Raw genomic sequence first — 16,332 nt, forward strand, 5'->3', positions numbered from 1 at the left:
TTTTAAATAAATATATGGTTTTTAAAAGAAAAGTTATTGAATGGTAAGGAATTGAATGAAATGAAAACAAAATATTATACATATACACAAGTATATTTCCTAAAAAAAGTCAAAATCCAATACATGTATTTTTTTCGCTCGCGGTAACTCAACCAACCTTTTGCGAGTCGTCCGCGTTCTGAATTTTAATTCTGTGAATTCCCCCTCAAACCATAATATCTTCTCTTATGTGGCAAAAATAAATATTTTAAGTCGCGTTTGTATACTTATAAGTTGCTACTAATTCTGTGACTGTTATTCTGAGCGAAGATAAACGGTTGTCACAACTCAAAATTGCCACCACTTCAGCACGAATTAGAATAACTCGCATGAGGCGTGTTGGTGCGGGCACCCGCGCGGAATCACGCAATAATTTACATAGATAGTAAAATTTCAACAATGGGGAAATGTGTTGCCAGTGACATCAATTAACAATGGCTGCCGCTCGTTTTCCGATAGCTCGTTTTGACGCTGGCGGTATCTGTGTCATCTAACCACACATGGCTAAAGTGATTTACCATTAGTTTTGAACATAACGAAAAACTACAAAAAGGCTCCTTAATCTATCATTGTTCTGACAAATCGAATTATTTTTCAACATAACGAAAAATTACAAAAAACCTCTTCAATCTGTCATTCTTCTGACAATTTTGTTTGATATTTTCAAGGATTAGACGTATAGTTTCATGAAACATTGGCGGGAATGAAAAAGTAAATAAATAGCAATTAAACCAAAGACAACTGTCAAATTTACGTTTCTTGAACCATCCAATCATAGAAATGGCAGTTTTATCTAAATTTTAACTAAATTGGTATTGGAAATTTAATTCATCAAAAAAAAATATGTTTTTATTTACATGAGTACTGAGAGCTAGTAATTACTTATAGTTTTTTTAACATAGAAGAGGAGAATCCCTTTAGAAATCTTTGGGGCCCCGTCGACACGGGTTAGAATTATCGTACAGAGATGAAATTTCGTATCTGAACAGGTTGTTTTTAAATCAATAAGGACAGTATACGGGGGTTGAGGATCCCCTCAATATTTTGTTTGAATGGACTTTTTGTCCCAAATATAAGATTTTAACAGTTTTTTTTTTTAAATTTCGACTAATAATCCACGGAACTAGCAGGTTAATGAAGATGATGTTGCATTACGAATTCAGTGGAAGGAGAATAATGTTACGGCTATATCAAATGTATAAAGGATTGTTTGGAAATGAATCACGTGGCTGAATATGCGATTACTCTGATGCTAAGGAAAATTTGAATTCAATATAAACTAAAATAGAAAAAGGCTACCTTCCTTCTACCTCCTATGTATTCCTAGTAGTCTATTCCGAAGGATTGATTACTTCTGGACTTATTATGTTTATTATCAATATTTTTTGATAATTTATAATTTATACATCGCCATTTTTGTAAAATACTATCTCACGGACGCTTCAAGTTGAGAAGTTAATGCTACCGAAAAATATCGAATAAACGCATGGTTAAAGTTAAACCTGCGCAATGTAGATTATGCTTTGTCTTTTCTTTGGAAGACCTCCAAAATAGATATGCTTATTGTAACTGGAGCTTTCTTTTGCTAACTATCTACTTAGAATCAAGAAATAATATGAAAGGTCGAATTGAAGTTATTACCCTTTACACTAAATACAGTCACGTTACGCTTTCAAATTAGTTCTGTTTTTAGAAAGCCAAAACATTTATTGTGAGTACTTACCTGCAGTAATTAAGTGCAGGTATTTGCTTAAGTATGCTTTTAACCCCTTCGTAATTATGTAAGTCGTTCGCCAAACAATCGCTTGATGTGAAGGGTACATACCACTCACACGTAGGTACCTACAATATATCCATAATATTCGGGCCTGAAGATGTTCGGGTTGTAAAATAAAATAAAATATGATAGCATTTCAAATTATGTACATATTTTGGATAAACATATAATATAATGCATATTCTAAAATTTGTCATTAAAATAGTCTAAAATCGTTACCTTGACTTATTAATTATATTATATTTTTAACAGTTATTAAATATATTTCAATTAATTGATTCAGTAGTCACTAAGTAGTATTTCCTTCATTTTAAATTGTAACATTTAGTTGGCAAACGCCATCAGTTATTGAACTATTTTGTGACACGTGTTTTGATGCATTTCGCATCACTTATATGCGTCGAAACACGTGTCACGATAAATTTTAAGAAATAGTGGTATTTACCAACTCAAATTAAAAATGGATTGATATACCAAAAAGTGACTGCCGAATCAATTAATGAAACTAATTCAGTTAGATTTTTTTACTTGTACTCCGTGTATACATAAATAACGCATATCGCTCACTCCTTTCAAGAACGTCATTAATCAAAAAACTTGATTTTTCAGGAGAACGTTTTTAAATTTTAAAAATATAATACAATATATTTAAAATAAATATCAAGCCACTTATTTAACTTTTTACTGTACAACAGATCTTTTTAGGTAAAACCTGAAGGTTTTTTCTCCATTTGAAAAATATTTAGTATATTCATAAAAATAATTAAACAATACCTTTTCTTCAAAATGCAAAAACAACACTTTCTGCCCTGTAGCGGGTAAATATTAAGTTAAAAATATGCCTCTTTTGCTGGGATATAGTACATTTTTTGGGAATTCCGAAACCATGCACAACTTAAAATTGACGATTTTTGATTTATGACGTTCTTGAAAGGAGTGAGCGATATGTAGTGAATCAACAGCAGAAAATAAGAGTCAGTCTGGAAATTTAAGTACTTTTAATGACATGTACCTCTAGCGAGTACCTTAGTGCGGAGGTGCATTGTATGACAGCCCAACAGGTGTGAGGAACAAACAAATAGTTTGATAAAACAGACAACTGCAGTATTTTCATAACTGTAATCCACACCTGTCGGACAAGTTGAAGGTCAGGCCGATGTCCGTTTTAACGGTCTGCGCACATCACTCATTTGGTATTAATACCATTAATATTATTTAAATAATAAATATATTCTTTATTAAAACACGGTTAAATAGGCACACAGCCCTCATGTTATTCCTTCCGGTAAGGAAGATTGTATCCCCCTCCTTGTTTATCAGCAGTCGCACAAACACGTAAAAATAACATTCAATCGCAAAGACACTTTTTTATTATTTATTTATTTACTACCCGAAAGTAGGTTCTGTATCAAAATATACAAAATATATTTTTTTTAAAACATAAAAAATATTAGAATACTTTCACAAAAAAACTTCCACACACTCCATAAAAATCCTAAATGTTATAAAATAACATTTGGGATTTTTATGAAGTGTGTGGAAGTTTTTTTTGTGAAAGTATTCTAATATTTTTAATGTTTTTTTTATATTTAAAATAAACCCTGATGATGACATGTATTGTTGAAACCGGTAGGTTGAATTATATTAATAAAAAAAGTGGTAAAAACAAAGTCCATTAATTTTATAAAGATATTATAAAATGTACCACAAAGTATCTGCGGAAAACATTCAAGAAATACTTTTTTCAAAAGAAAAATAAATTCAATGCTTAATTTTACCTGTCGTGTGATACTTAAAAACTAATTGGTAAGTAAAATGAAAAATATATGTGCATTAATGAATTGTAATACTATCTGCGGAAAACATTCAAGAAATACTTTTTTCAAAAGAAAAATAAATTCAATGCTTAATTTTACCTGTCGTGTGATACTTAAAAACTAATTGGTAAGTAAAATGAAAAATATATATGCGCATTAACGAATTGTAATTCTAGGTCTAATAACAATAGTCTATTTTGATACCAAAGAAAATCCTTTGGTACAAGTGGATAGTTATAAGATAAATATAGTGGGTTTTCCTTACTTAGATTAGTGGTTAGCGCGTTTGTCTTCCTTCATTGAAATCACGCGATTCATTCCCAGAGAGGCCATAATGAGGATGGCCCTTGGACAGTATTTTAAGAAAATTGTGCTATAGAAATTATCTTAATTCATTTTTTATATATTTTTTATTTATACATAATGTTTCACTGTAATACCGACCACCTTACCTTCACGTATTTAACAACCAAGAAATTATTTCGTCGATACAATGCAGTGCTCTATGCACTATTGAAAGCGGATAAGAGTTAGATGAAGAAGGAGAAGGTAATCTTTATTGCTCAATGTCGATTTTTTTGGTAGATTGATCTATTGAAATATTTAAACATAAGTTCTAGTACGTTTTACACAAATGGTAGTGTAGTGGTAAACAAACAATCCACACTACTACTATTACAGCTCTATAAACCATAGACAATAAACCATATGACGTCATAAAACGTTCGATGACGGAAATTTGATGACGTATGCGAACGCACGTTTTTCGTTTTATTCAAATATCTAAAGTTTAAACCTTCATATCTCCCTTAGTTCTCTACAGATTTCAATAAGAATGTCACCGATAGTCTTGTGATTTTTCATATTAATTTATTAGCCAATCACACATCGTGATATTTATCCATATCATAAAATAGGCTATACACAGTTTGAAGTGGCTGATGTGGGAAACCGCAACTAACGCAAAGTGTGATGTTTTTACTAACAAAACAAAAACGAGTCGAATGACAAAAGACCGGTATTCAGAACAAAGGTTTACCTGCCGGATTAGATAACGCACAGAGATTATCACTTTGTATGCAAATGAACGCAACTAAAGCAATTTTTGTCGGGAATTGCTCATTTCGAAGTTATCGCAACGCGTCAATGTACCATTTGAGGTCAAAATCAAATGCTGTTCTTTGAACGGTGTATTTAATGAAATTATTCTTGCTTTTAAGGGAATATTTGGACATCGTAGAGGTCACGTGTTCACCACTGTTTATTTTTAAAGAATGTATAGTGGATAGTTTTATTTTTGGTTTTAGAATATAAGTACGTATATTAAAAAAAATCATATTTTTAAAACTTACCTTTCAATAACTCTTTTCTTTTCAAAACCACATAATTATTTGGAAAGGTCACGTGTACGCGACAGATTTTTTTTAACGAATGTATAGTGGATTTTTTTTTGTTTTATAGAATATACGTATATAGAACAAATATTTTTATAACTTTTTATAACTCCTTACCTTTCAGTAACTCTTTACTTTTCAAAACCGTAAAATTATTTCGAAGAAAAACTATTTTTTTCAATGCAAAATCGATGTTGAATGAAAAAAAATAATTAGGTAAAATGTTACCTAAATTTAGAGAAAATTAACTGCGACTTTACGAATACTGGGCCTTAATATTCCTAATCATGACATTTTTGAAGAGTTTTTAAGTAAATTTTTTCACCCATAAAATAAGAACAAATCAATTCAAATTCTCAGATAAAGGTTATTTTTACCCAATATTTTATAAATCCTTTTAAATACGTCAAAGTCAAAAGTAGGTACTTGAATCCTTTATATTATATTAGATATAAGTTTTGTACTGACATTTCTTTGTGGAACTTTATTTATAGAATAAAATAAAAACTATGTAATTTTTTTCCACATGAATTTTATTTGACCAGCAACTAGGTTTCGTCGTAACCGACACCAGTTTGCTGGTCAAATAAAATTCGTGTGGAAAAAATTACATAATTGTTATTTTATTCTGTACTTGAATCCTTTCTATGCATCGTGAACTTACCTGTCTCAACCGCTATTACTGCGGTGTTCCCTGTAGCGTGACATGCCCTTGATCTAAAGATAGGATAAAAAAACCCTTCACCATTAAAACAGTACCACGAAGCAAAAGAAGCACCGCCTCGCTGGTGGTATTAACCCACGTGGGGAGCATGAAACATTCCGTTCTATAAAACCGTTGGTCACTTGTTGGGTCGGGATAGCCAAGGCTGCCGGGCGTCTCCCGTGGGAATGGCAGAACCCAGTGGAGAGAAACACCTGAGTATTTTGATTTTGTTAGTATTTTTTGCTCGGACGCGATGTTGCCGCTACGCAGAGAAAGTGAAACCACAAAAAAGACTATTTTTGTCTTGATGCGCAAACATTTATATATATATATATATATATATATATATATATATATATATATATATATATATATATATATATATATATATATATATATATGTATATATATGTATATATATATATATATATATATATATATATATATATATATATATATATATATATATATATATATATATATATATATATATATATATATATATATATATATATATATATATATATATATATATATATATATATATATATATATATATATATATATATATATATATATATATATATATATATATATATATATAAATATATATATATATATATAAATATATATATATATATATATATATATATATATATATATATATATATATATATATATATATATATATATATATATACATATATACATATATACATATATACATATATATATATATATATATATATATATAAATATATATATATATATAAATATATATATATATATATATATATATATATATATATATATATATATATATATATATATATATATATATATATATATATAGTTTCATTAATTGATTCGACAGTCACATTGTGGCAGTCACATCACTATCAATGTTTAATCAAGTTTTACTTGGTAAATACCACCAGAAAATGTATTTACTAAGTGAAACTTAATTAAAAATAAAAATATAGTATGAAAATGGGGAATAAAGCAATGAACAAACAAAAATCTTACAATTTTTTTTTTAATTAGTTATGATAGATTAAAATTTAAATATTTGAAATAATTTACACTTTACACATCGCTCACTCCTTTCAAGAACGTCATAAATCAAAAATCGTCAATTTTGAGTTGTGCATGTTTTCGGAATGTCCAGAAAATGTACTTTATCCCAGCAAAAGAGGCATATTTTTAACTCAATATTTACCCGCTACAGGACAGAAAATGTTGTTTTTGCATTTTGAAGAAAACGATTTTTTTAAATTATTTTTTTAAATAGACTTAATATTTTTCAAATGGTGAAAAAACCTTCAGGTTTTACCTAAAAAGATATGTTGCACAGTAAAAAGTTCAATAAGTGTCTTGATATTTATTTTCAATACATTGTGTTATATTTTTAAACTTTAAAAACGTTCTCCTGAAAAATCAAGTTTTTTGATTTATGACGTTCTTGAAAGGAGTGAGCGACATGTGCACATTCCAGCTTTTTTAAGGCAAATTAAGTAAAAAAAACTAGAGATTAGAATTTATGTAATTTATTTGTATAATTTCGGGATAAATCATTCTAAATAATATATGACGTTTAATTCTACACGCCTTTTTCAGATATCGCTCACCCCTTTCAACAACGTCATATGTCAAAAATCGACAATTTTCAGTTATGCATGTATTCGGAATGTCCAGAAAATGTACTTTATTCCAGCAAAAGCGGAATATTTTTAACTTAATATTTACTCGCTACAGGGTAGGAAGTGTTGTTTTGCATTTTGAAAAAAAGGTATTGTTAATTTTTTTTTAAACTAAATATTTTTCAAATGGAGGAAAACCTTCAGGTTTTACCTAAAAAGTAAAAAGTGCAATAAGTGGCTTGATAATAATATTTTTACACCCTAAAAAACGATCTCCTAAAAATATTTTTATTTTATTTCTGAGGTTGTTGAAAGGAGTGAGCGATGTTAGCCTACAACGAATACTACTACTGTATATCGTTGGATATACAATACCACTGCAGGTAGTGACTTGCAAAAATTCATCTGAAATTGTACACGAACTTACCAGTAAAGCAAATCTTCCCGAGTGCATTTTGTATAATAACATGCCTACATAATCCGCTCGAAACTTTTATGGATCGTTTCACTTTCGGTCCACCAATTTGCGGGATAGGGGTTCCAAGTTCCGAGACTTTATTTTCAATAGATCTGGTCCATTTGGTATTTTTTTGTCCCGAAGGAACGGTCATATAACCCATTGTATTCTCAGAAAACGTGCTTAGAAATGAGTTACGGCACGAAATGAGTCAAAGAAATTCATACTGGCTGTAAAGACGGATAACGACGAATTTAACTCACTCACATTGTACCTCGTAAATATACTTAATGGTTTTGAAAAAGCCACGGCAATAAAAAACAATGACGTCCGCTTGTTCTCGTCCATACCTCATACATACGTCATACTCGCCCAAAATCAGAAGTATGCATTTAAAGAATGTTACTGGAATATATACTGAATCCATTATAAAAATACCACAAAACGAGATACAGTACCACAAAATCTGATGATTCTTTTTTAAAGGAAGCATTAAACATCTATGTGCACCATTCAACGTTTTTAAATTGATGTGGTTGGATTCCTAATCATACCTTAAATTTACATAACATAACAAAAAAAATATAATAAGTAATTTCTATATATTTCAGTAATACCTACTGACTTATCATAATCAATTGTGAAATTAAACGCAAAAGCTTCTACAGGTAAATTTCTGGGTAAGGAATTTGAATACCAAGTATAGGCTCAAAAATATTTCACGAGGTCTTCAGAGAAAACTTTTACTTTCTTTTTTTAACAATTATTATAAAAATACCCTTTGCCCTAACAGACTGAAATGGTTTGACCTACTTTTAACCAATTAAAGTACCTACATTTATGACTACCTACATAAATGGTAAAGTACAAGAACCATTAAAAAAAAATAATGCCAAAATGTGGATTAAAGTAACACCATCATATTGTGACTAATAAAAATAGGTTTTTGAGATGCTGCAAGTGATATTATTATTTTTATTTAGTTAAAAAATGAGATTTATTAAAATTGCATTTGAATCTCAACGACTAACACTTATAGTAACTTTGTATTTCAGACTTATATAAAGGGTTCATTTCATTTTATTTTTAAATTTTGTAGTTCTTATACGTGGGAGTATAACAACTGCCCCTATTAGACGCATTCGTGAATATATTATGCTGTCAATTTTTTGCCTTACTTTTACACAATACGGTACATTCCTGGGTTTGGTAACTGAATAGTTTCAGGTAACCACATCGTGCTGGGAATACTAACAACCTACTTAACCCTCAAAATGACGAAAAGCGGTGAAAATTATTTTAATGAATTTATTGAAAAAAGCTTTTAAATGATTTCGAATAAATGTACCGTATTAATGAACTTTATAGAGTTTATTATTGTCTTGTATTTTCGACTGAAATATCACAGTTAAATCAAGAATGTACCTACTATATTTGAATAAATTCACAAATTATAATCAGCAAACAAAGATTTGATTTCTCAGTCTATTTTTCCATCTGCCGCACATACATACTTTCTAGACAAATATTATTTTTCTCTGAGTTATCAAAAGATTGTTCCAGTTTTAAGAAGTATCACAGGTCACGGATTAATTTGCCGGTTGTTTATTCTGCATATGCGAGTAGTCGAGCCAGTTGCCAGTTTTCTGTTCTGACGTCTGGACTGTTATGAGATCGTCCGTTGTGATTATTCAAGAACTCGTTCGCGATGCAGTATAAAAACATGTCACCACTTCTTCGCGTTGTCATATTATGGGTGCGCCTTAGAGGCAATAATAACACTATGCTTTTATCATTTTAAATAAAAATAAATTCTTACACATACGTATGTACGAAAAACCATGACGATGCTATTAGGTTTCCAGTGAACAAAACTAACAAAGAATTGTTTGTTTCTTTTCAGCTGGCGACATTTTTGACGAGCGCCGTTCCGCGGGTCCGCTGCCCTCCCCGACACCCTCTCCGACCCCTTCTCCGAGTCCGGTTCCTCGCGTCCCCCGCGCGCGCTTCATCTCCTCCATCCTCGGCGGAGACATCCCCTACGGCTCCCGCGGTCACGTGCTCACCAGGGCCGAGCGCAAGGAGTTCCCTCCGCTGCTCCCGGCGGCGCCACCGCCGCCCCGCTGCCACCAGGTCTCCGTCATACAGAGAACCCCGCTGGTGAGGGACAAGAGGAAGGAGGACGTCAAGCTTCCCGCCGCCGTGGCACTCGCCGAACCCGAACAAGAACAGCCCATCGACTATCACATTCCCAAAGTCCGAGGCGAGGGCGAGGACGAAGAAGAAGAGAAAAAGATTCTGGAGCAAAGGCGATCCAGCAGTTCTAAGATAGCGAACAGTATCATTCCGCGTTCCGGATTGGCGGGTCGAAGTCTCGCTCCGCCAGGAAGACTCCCGGCCTTGCTGGTGGCTGCCGCGGGCCACGGACGCTCGGGCGGCGGCGGGCAGAGCGGCGGAGGGCAGGCGGCCAGCGGCGGCGGAGGAGGGTACGGGGGAGGGACTTCCGGGGGCTCGGCCGGGGCAGGAGGAGGGGGCGCCCTCGGCGGCGGGGCCGGCGGCGGAGGCATGGGCGGACGAGATGGGCGCTCGGACTACGGACCCAACAGCCCCCCCACGGGCAGTCTTCCACCCTTTTACGAGAGTCTCAAGGGAGGCCAGAACGGTATCAACGCGTATAACGCGAACGGGAACTTCCTGTCTCAAAACAACTTCAACATGATGAACGGAAATCTAGACGTGGATTGCGACACCGGCCAAAGCTCTCAGAACTCCGGATTCGGAGAAAACCAAGACAAGCAATATTCTCTTTTGCAGAATGCCGCGTACGGAATAGTTCTCAAAGACGAAACGGACTTGGACTACGACAATAAACTGGAGGGGCTCGGCTCCAACCTCAGCTCGTACGGCGGATACGACGTGAACGATTCTATGATGGTGGACATGGCCGGCGGGGTGATGGACCCGCTGCAGTTCACGGCCACGCTGACGTTCTCGGGTCCCGCGGAGCACGCGCTGCTAGACAGCTTGTCGGACGCGGCGGACCTCTCCAACTTCCTGCAGCGCCTGCCCGGGGACGACAGCCAGGCGGAGATCATCACGGACGAGATAGACGACGGCCCCTCGCTCACCCCGGACTCGGCGACCACCAGGGCCGACAGCGGCGCGGACTCGTTCTCCGACCAGATCATGATGAACCGGCAGTACTACCAGAAGAACTACTTGCAGCAGTTCGGCGGGCACGAGTCCGGCTACGGGCGGCAGGAGCTCGTGATGCAGCAGCTGCTGCACGGCGAGGGCCAGCTGCAGCAGCTGCAGATCCAGGTGCAGATGGCCCAGCAGGCGCAGGCGCCCCCGTCCCCCGGCCTGTCCTTCGCCGGCAGCGGGCTGGAGCTGGACTCGCCTTCCAGCTGCGTGTCGCTGCCCTCCCCCGGTGCGGAGCCCCCGTGCCTCAGCCCCGCCTCCGTAAGTGTACGCCGGGAGTCCACGAAGCGCGACTCCAAGTCGGGAGTCTTGCAGCACAGGGTAAGCTGTCACATTGATTAACGGCGACGCTTTCTTCATTCCAAACGGTAGAATTTTGCTTTAAAGCAATTTCAGATTTTTGGTGAAGTGAAAGAATCCGCTGTGCCAAAATCAATTTGCTCGCTTTAACTGCTAAATCATAAATAGTTTGCAATATATCAAATCTGTCCTTTAAATCGTATCCTTTATATTACCTCTTTACTCATTTTTTTCAAAGAATAATATTTGTGTTTTTATTATTTACAAAAATACTTCAATCTCATACTATTTCTGTAAGCTGAAGTGGCTCATTATTAAAAATAGATATCAAATTGTGGTAGAGTGGGTTCGAACCCATAATCTCTCACTCAAGAGTCCGCGACACTAACCACGAGACCACAACCCGAGAGTATATATTTATTAAAATGTTGGATAGATTTAGACTATTTTTAATTTTTGCCAATGTAATTCTGTAGAAACCAACAATTCTTCCTCCTTCAAATGGTCTTTTACAATTTGACAAATAAAATAAATACAAAAAAAAATTACAAATTACGAAAAATTACTTAATACATTAAAAATTACAAAAAAAATACTTGAACGAAAAAATTTCAGTTCATATAAAGTTTTTTTTTTTTAATTCAAGAAAAACAATAATAATATACTCGTACATTGTAGTAAACCCTTTATTTTTTGTATCTAGTTTAGATATAGTATTTTTTTTAAAAAAATCTAATTTCTTGTAAATCCTTTGCTTACAGTTGGGACTACCAGCGGAAGTACAATTGGAATTTGTTAATGGTGGCCATGGAATCAAGAACCCTCTAGCAACGGATGTGAGTGGCAGATCCAGAGATGAGGAGAAACCCAAAGTGTCCATCTGCATCTCCGACGACGATCCAAATAAATTTGTCTGCCGAATCTGCTCCAAAAACTTCACCCTTCAAAGGTTACTGAACAGGCATATGAAATGTCACTCGGATGTGAAGAGATACTTGTGCACCTTCTGCGGCAAAGGCTTCAACGACACCTTCGACCTCAAGAGGCACACGAGAACACACACGGGTGTCCGCCCCTACAAATGCAACCTCTGCGAGAAGTCCTTCACCCAGCGCTGTTCCCTCGAATCCCACTGCCTGAAAGTCCACGGAGTGCAACACCAGTATGCTTACAAGGAACGCCGTACAAAGGTACTTATCTTCATCTCATTTTAAGGAAATTCTTTGAACAAAATTTTAAAATTTCTCTGTCTTTTCATAACTCTTTTAAAATACCATATGTATTTTATTTTAGTCGTCCCAAAGCCAAATTAAATGATTTTACGTTTATATTCTCAATATTATTAATAATCAAAGCATTTACTTTGTAATTAATCATTTTTACTTTTACCACCCACCGGTGAGTTGTAATGTACTAATATTATTAACATTTTTGTAAAAAAATAAATAAGATTTTACTTTTAATTAAGAATATTTCATCATTGGGAAATTTATAATAAGTTACACAAGATAGACACAAGAATGACACAAGTGTGACTATGCAATACCGTAGTAATGTCTTCTACCCTGAACTCCTTTCGTCTGTATCTCACCAAATATATTTCATTCCTAAATCCATGATTCAAGTGCCCAGGTCTGGTCACCTTGCATTCATGTAATGAATTATTAAGTTGATAGAATATTGACTTCATGTTATGGCCTTTGTACCATCTGGGTGCGGATAGGGGTCAAGATAAAAGAAAGATCGAACTGATGAATATCGCTATTATGTATATAAAATTGATGCTTAATTATAATATATTGTAAATCTTTGATTTAAGAGAAAATGAGTCACGGTATGTTAGAATAACAGACATGATATGTGTGTGCTTAGTTGAAATCCACAAGATTGTAATGATTACATTTTGTTTTTCCAGATGTATGTGTGCGAAGAATGCGGGCACACAACGAGCGAACCGGAGGTGCATTATATCCACCTGAAAGACAAGCACCCATACTCACCAGCGCTCCTCAAGTTCTACGACAAAAGACACTTCAAGTTTACCAACTCGACGTTTGCCAACAACTTGTTGGGTTCCTTCCCTATGCCGGTCCACAACTAGCGAGGGAAAGAAGAGACGCCAGTACTTCGTCCAGCATTAGATCGATAGGCCGAGTTTATTTATTTGAGATAGCTAGTATTAATGGTCGACAGTAGGAGAAATGGTGCACCTACGGCTATTGTTGGATGTTTCGTACCGGCTTTATTATAGTCACGCAGCATGTCAATAACCGTCCAAACATCTTCATGGCGCACTTTAAATCATTCAAAGCCACCCATCGGACTAAACTATTTTTTGCCTATACGCTTTTAAGTTATTTGTTTGTTTATTGAATAACATCGAGTGATATTTCCAATAGGTTAATTTTTATAATTTCTCTCAGTAAAATCTGTTTCATTATTTGCGATGGATGGTCCAATTTGTAGTTATTGGGTGATATAAACGGACAGATGAGCCAAATCATTGGCATGACTGCAAACAAACAAAAATCAAAGTATCGGGTTATTTGTGCAATCTGGTGTCGGTCTCTGGGGTTAACTATGTAAGCTTTAGATATAATGAATACTTAATTAATTTTATATATTTTGATAAATTTACTGAAGATGTTATTCTATTTTATAATATGTTGAATATGTTATAATGCAATAATTCATTAATTCTTTCTCAACATAAACTGGCAGCTTCAATTATTTATTTGAACAGCTAATTCAGATTAATTGATCGATCTATAATTTTTTGTTATACGCTTAGATTTAATATATTTTGAAGACTGTTTGTTTTGTTTATTACTTTTTTATGTTAAAATTGATATTATATGCTGCCCTTTCAGTAATATGACTGTACTATGTTGATTAAGAATTGATATTTATGGAACGGATGAACGGAGTTTTGTCTCTTCCATTGTAACTAGATAAGTAATGTATTAATTTTCTACATACTGCAATATGGACTGTAGGTGGCTCTTATTTCTCTGAGCGCTTTCAGCTCTCGCTGAAGGGTGATCGAATACTAAATCTACGAGTCTGCGAAGTTGACTAATTCTAATGAGATTTTATCCTCCGACAGATGGTCAAACACTGTTAAACTTTAAATATGAAAATATCGGTATTCATCTATACTAAATATACCTACCTACACTTTAAAACTTGTGATATAAAATTTTATTATTTTTAGTATAAAAACTTTTGGGAAGAAATAAAAATCAATATTTTTCAACTGCGCTCCCGCAATTTATCTTCCTAAGGAATAAAAATTCTCTGTTGAAAAAAGAAAATTAAATAAATTGTACGCAATCATATGTAAATATTTATTTAAAAATAATCTTAAGTTTTATATTAAAGATTTAACATTTTAAAGCTAAGTACCTTCTATAGATATAGATACAAACTTATATTCAAATTGATTTACACACAAAGTATCGCATGGACAACCAGTTGTAGGAGAGCATTTAATAGACGTAAAATGTGACGTTCGGTGATCTAAGCTTGTCGGATCTCGGGAAATATTCACAGAATCGTACAGAGCTTTAGAAAAATAAAATAGACTGATTTAAAACTGAATGTAATTGAATTAAATATATTGATATCATTTTTATGCCAGTCAACATCATTCATTTCATTGTCATCCAACATGTACTCAGTATTCTATTGCATTCTATTTATGAGCATTTACTTACTTTAAATAGATTAAGACATCTTTTTATACAATTGTTACAATGTCCTCCATTTATGTGAACAATGTTAACGTGTCGAATAACCAATAAATTATCAACAAATAATACTCTGAACTTTATTTATTCCCTGATTTATGTTTTACAAAATTATTACGGGGCTCGGGTATAGGTAATAATAACTCGTAATTAGGATGCAATCGGTTTATTCAACAGGTCGCCATGACAAGTGTGTGCAGTCTTCCCTGCCTCAATCTCATAAGGGATAACGTAAACATTCCCCGCGTACACCCCGCCCTGCCCCTAGCGGGCGCTTGGGGTCATAGTTCATGTTGCTAGAATTATTGCGCTGTAACAAAATACTAAATACGAATCGCATGCCGTGTAGTATAAATATGATATGTCTCTAATATATTAAACAATTTTCGTTAAGCATTTGCCTAGAGGTACGAATAATTTTATTGATCGTTTCAATCATATGCACGGGAATACGTATGGTTCTAGCTTGATCAGCTATAGCTCTAGTAATAGCTTGCCTAAAGTTTTGTGGAAACATTGTTCTTGAATCACTAGCACTTCACTAGAGACATCTATTGGTAAATTATTTTTAACAAACATCTTGGAAACCTTTTCATCATGTGGCAAAACATTTTATTTTAATGTGAAAATATTGATTTTTTGTTATTTTTTATTTGTCTTTTTATGATTGTAAAATTTCTTTACAAGCTTTTAATTATAAGCTTAAATAATAAAAATGAAAATGATATTTTCTGGCGTGTCTCATGTGTGTGATTATAATCCAGGATTCAAACCTCACATACTAATAAAAGAATTTCTGCTCAATAAAAAGCTGCTTTTCATCTCACCAATAGATGTCTCTAATAGTCAAACAAAAATATTATGAATGAATTATAATTTATATGTGTTGGGGTATGGTCCCGTGGTTAGTGTCGCGGGCTCTTGAGTTTCTCGGTTCGAACCCACTCTACGACAATTTAATACCTATTTCTAATAATGAGAAATAGTATAAAATTAAAGTATTTTTGTAAATAATAAAAAAAAACACTTATATTTTCTTTTATAAAATTTTTAAAAAATAACATAAATATTTAGTGTGTAAAATCAAACATTTAAATATGGAATATATGATAATATCCAAGGATTAATTTTAATTAACCAACCACAAAAACGTTTTTTTTCATACATAAAACTCTTTTTTAAAAAATAAAAAAAAAAAACATATGTTCCTTAACCCTTACTGGTGCGATTTCGAATCTCATTCCACATCGAT

At 33.8% G+C, this 16,332-nt stretch overlaps 1 protein-coding gene across 2 annotated transcripts in view; it reads left to right on the forward strand.

Annotated features, from left to right (window-relative positions):
• The window catches only part of LOC148308429 (uncharacterized), a 37,226-nt gene extending 22,077 nt beyond the window's left edge, over positions 1-15,149 (forward strand). Inside the window, exons 2-4 of one of the 2 annotated variants that reach the window (XM_088261735.1) lie at positions 9,734-11,352; positions 12,093-12,521; positions 13,247-15,149. In XM_088261735.1, the coding sequence (XP_088117861.1) occupies positions 9,734-11,352; positions 12,093-12,521; positions 13,247-13,432 (2,234 nt within the window). In that variant the 3' untranslated portion in view covers positions 13,433-15,149. The remainder of the gene's footprint in view (positions 1-9,733; positions 11,353-12,092; positions 12,522-13,246) is intronic. The other variant, XM_088261736.1, reaches the window with a different exon arrangement.
• The last annotated feature ends 1,183 nt before the right edge of the window (positions 15,150-16,332 follow it).

This window comes from Brachycentrus maculatus, unplaced genomic scaffold (genome assembly GCF_059751285.1).
Source record: "Brachycentrus maculatus isolate JH-2025_06_01 unplaced genomic scaffold, ASM5975128v1 h1tg000166l, whole genome shotgun sequence".
NCBI lineage: Eukaryota > Metazoa > Arthropoda > Insecta > Trichoptera > Brachycentridae > Brachycentrus > Brachycentrus maculatus.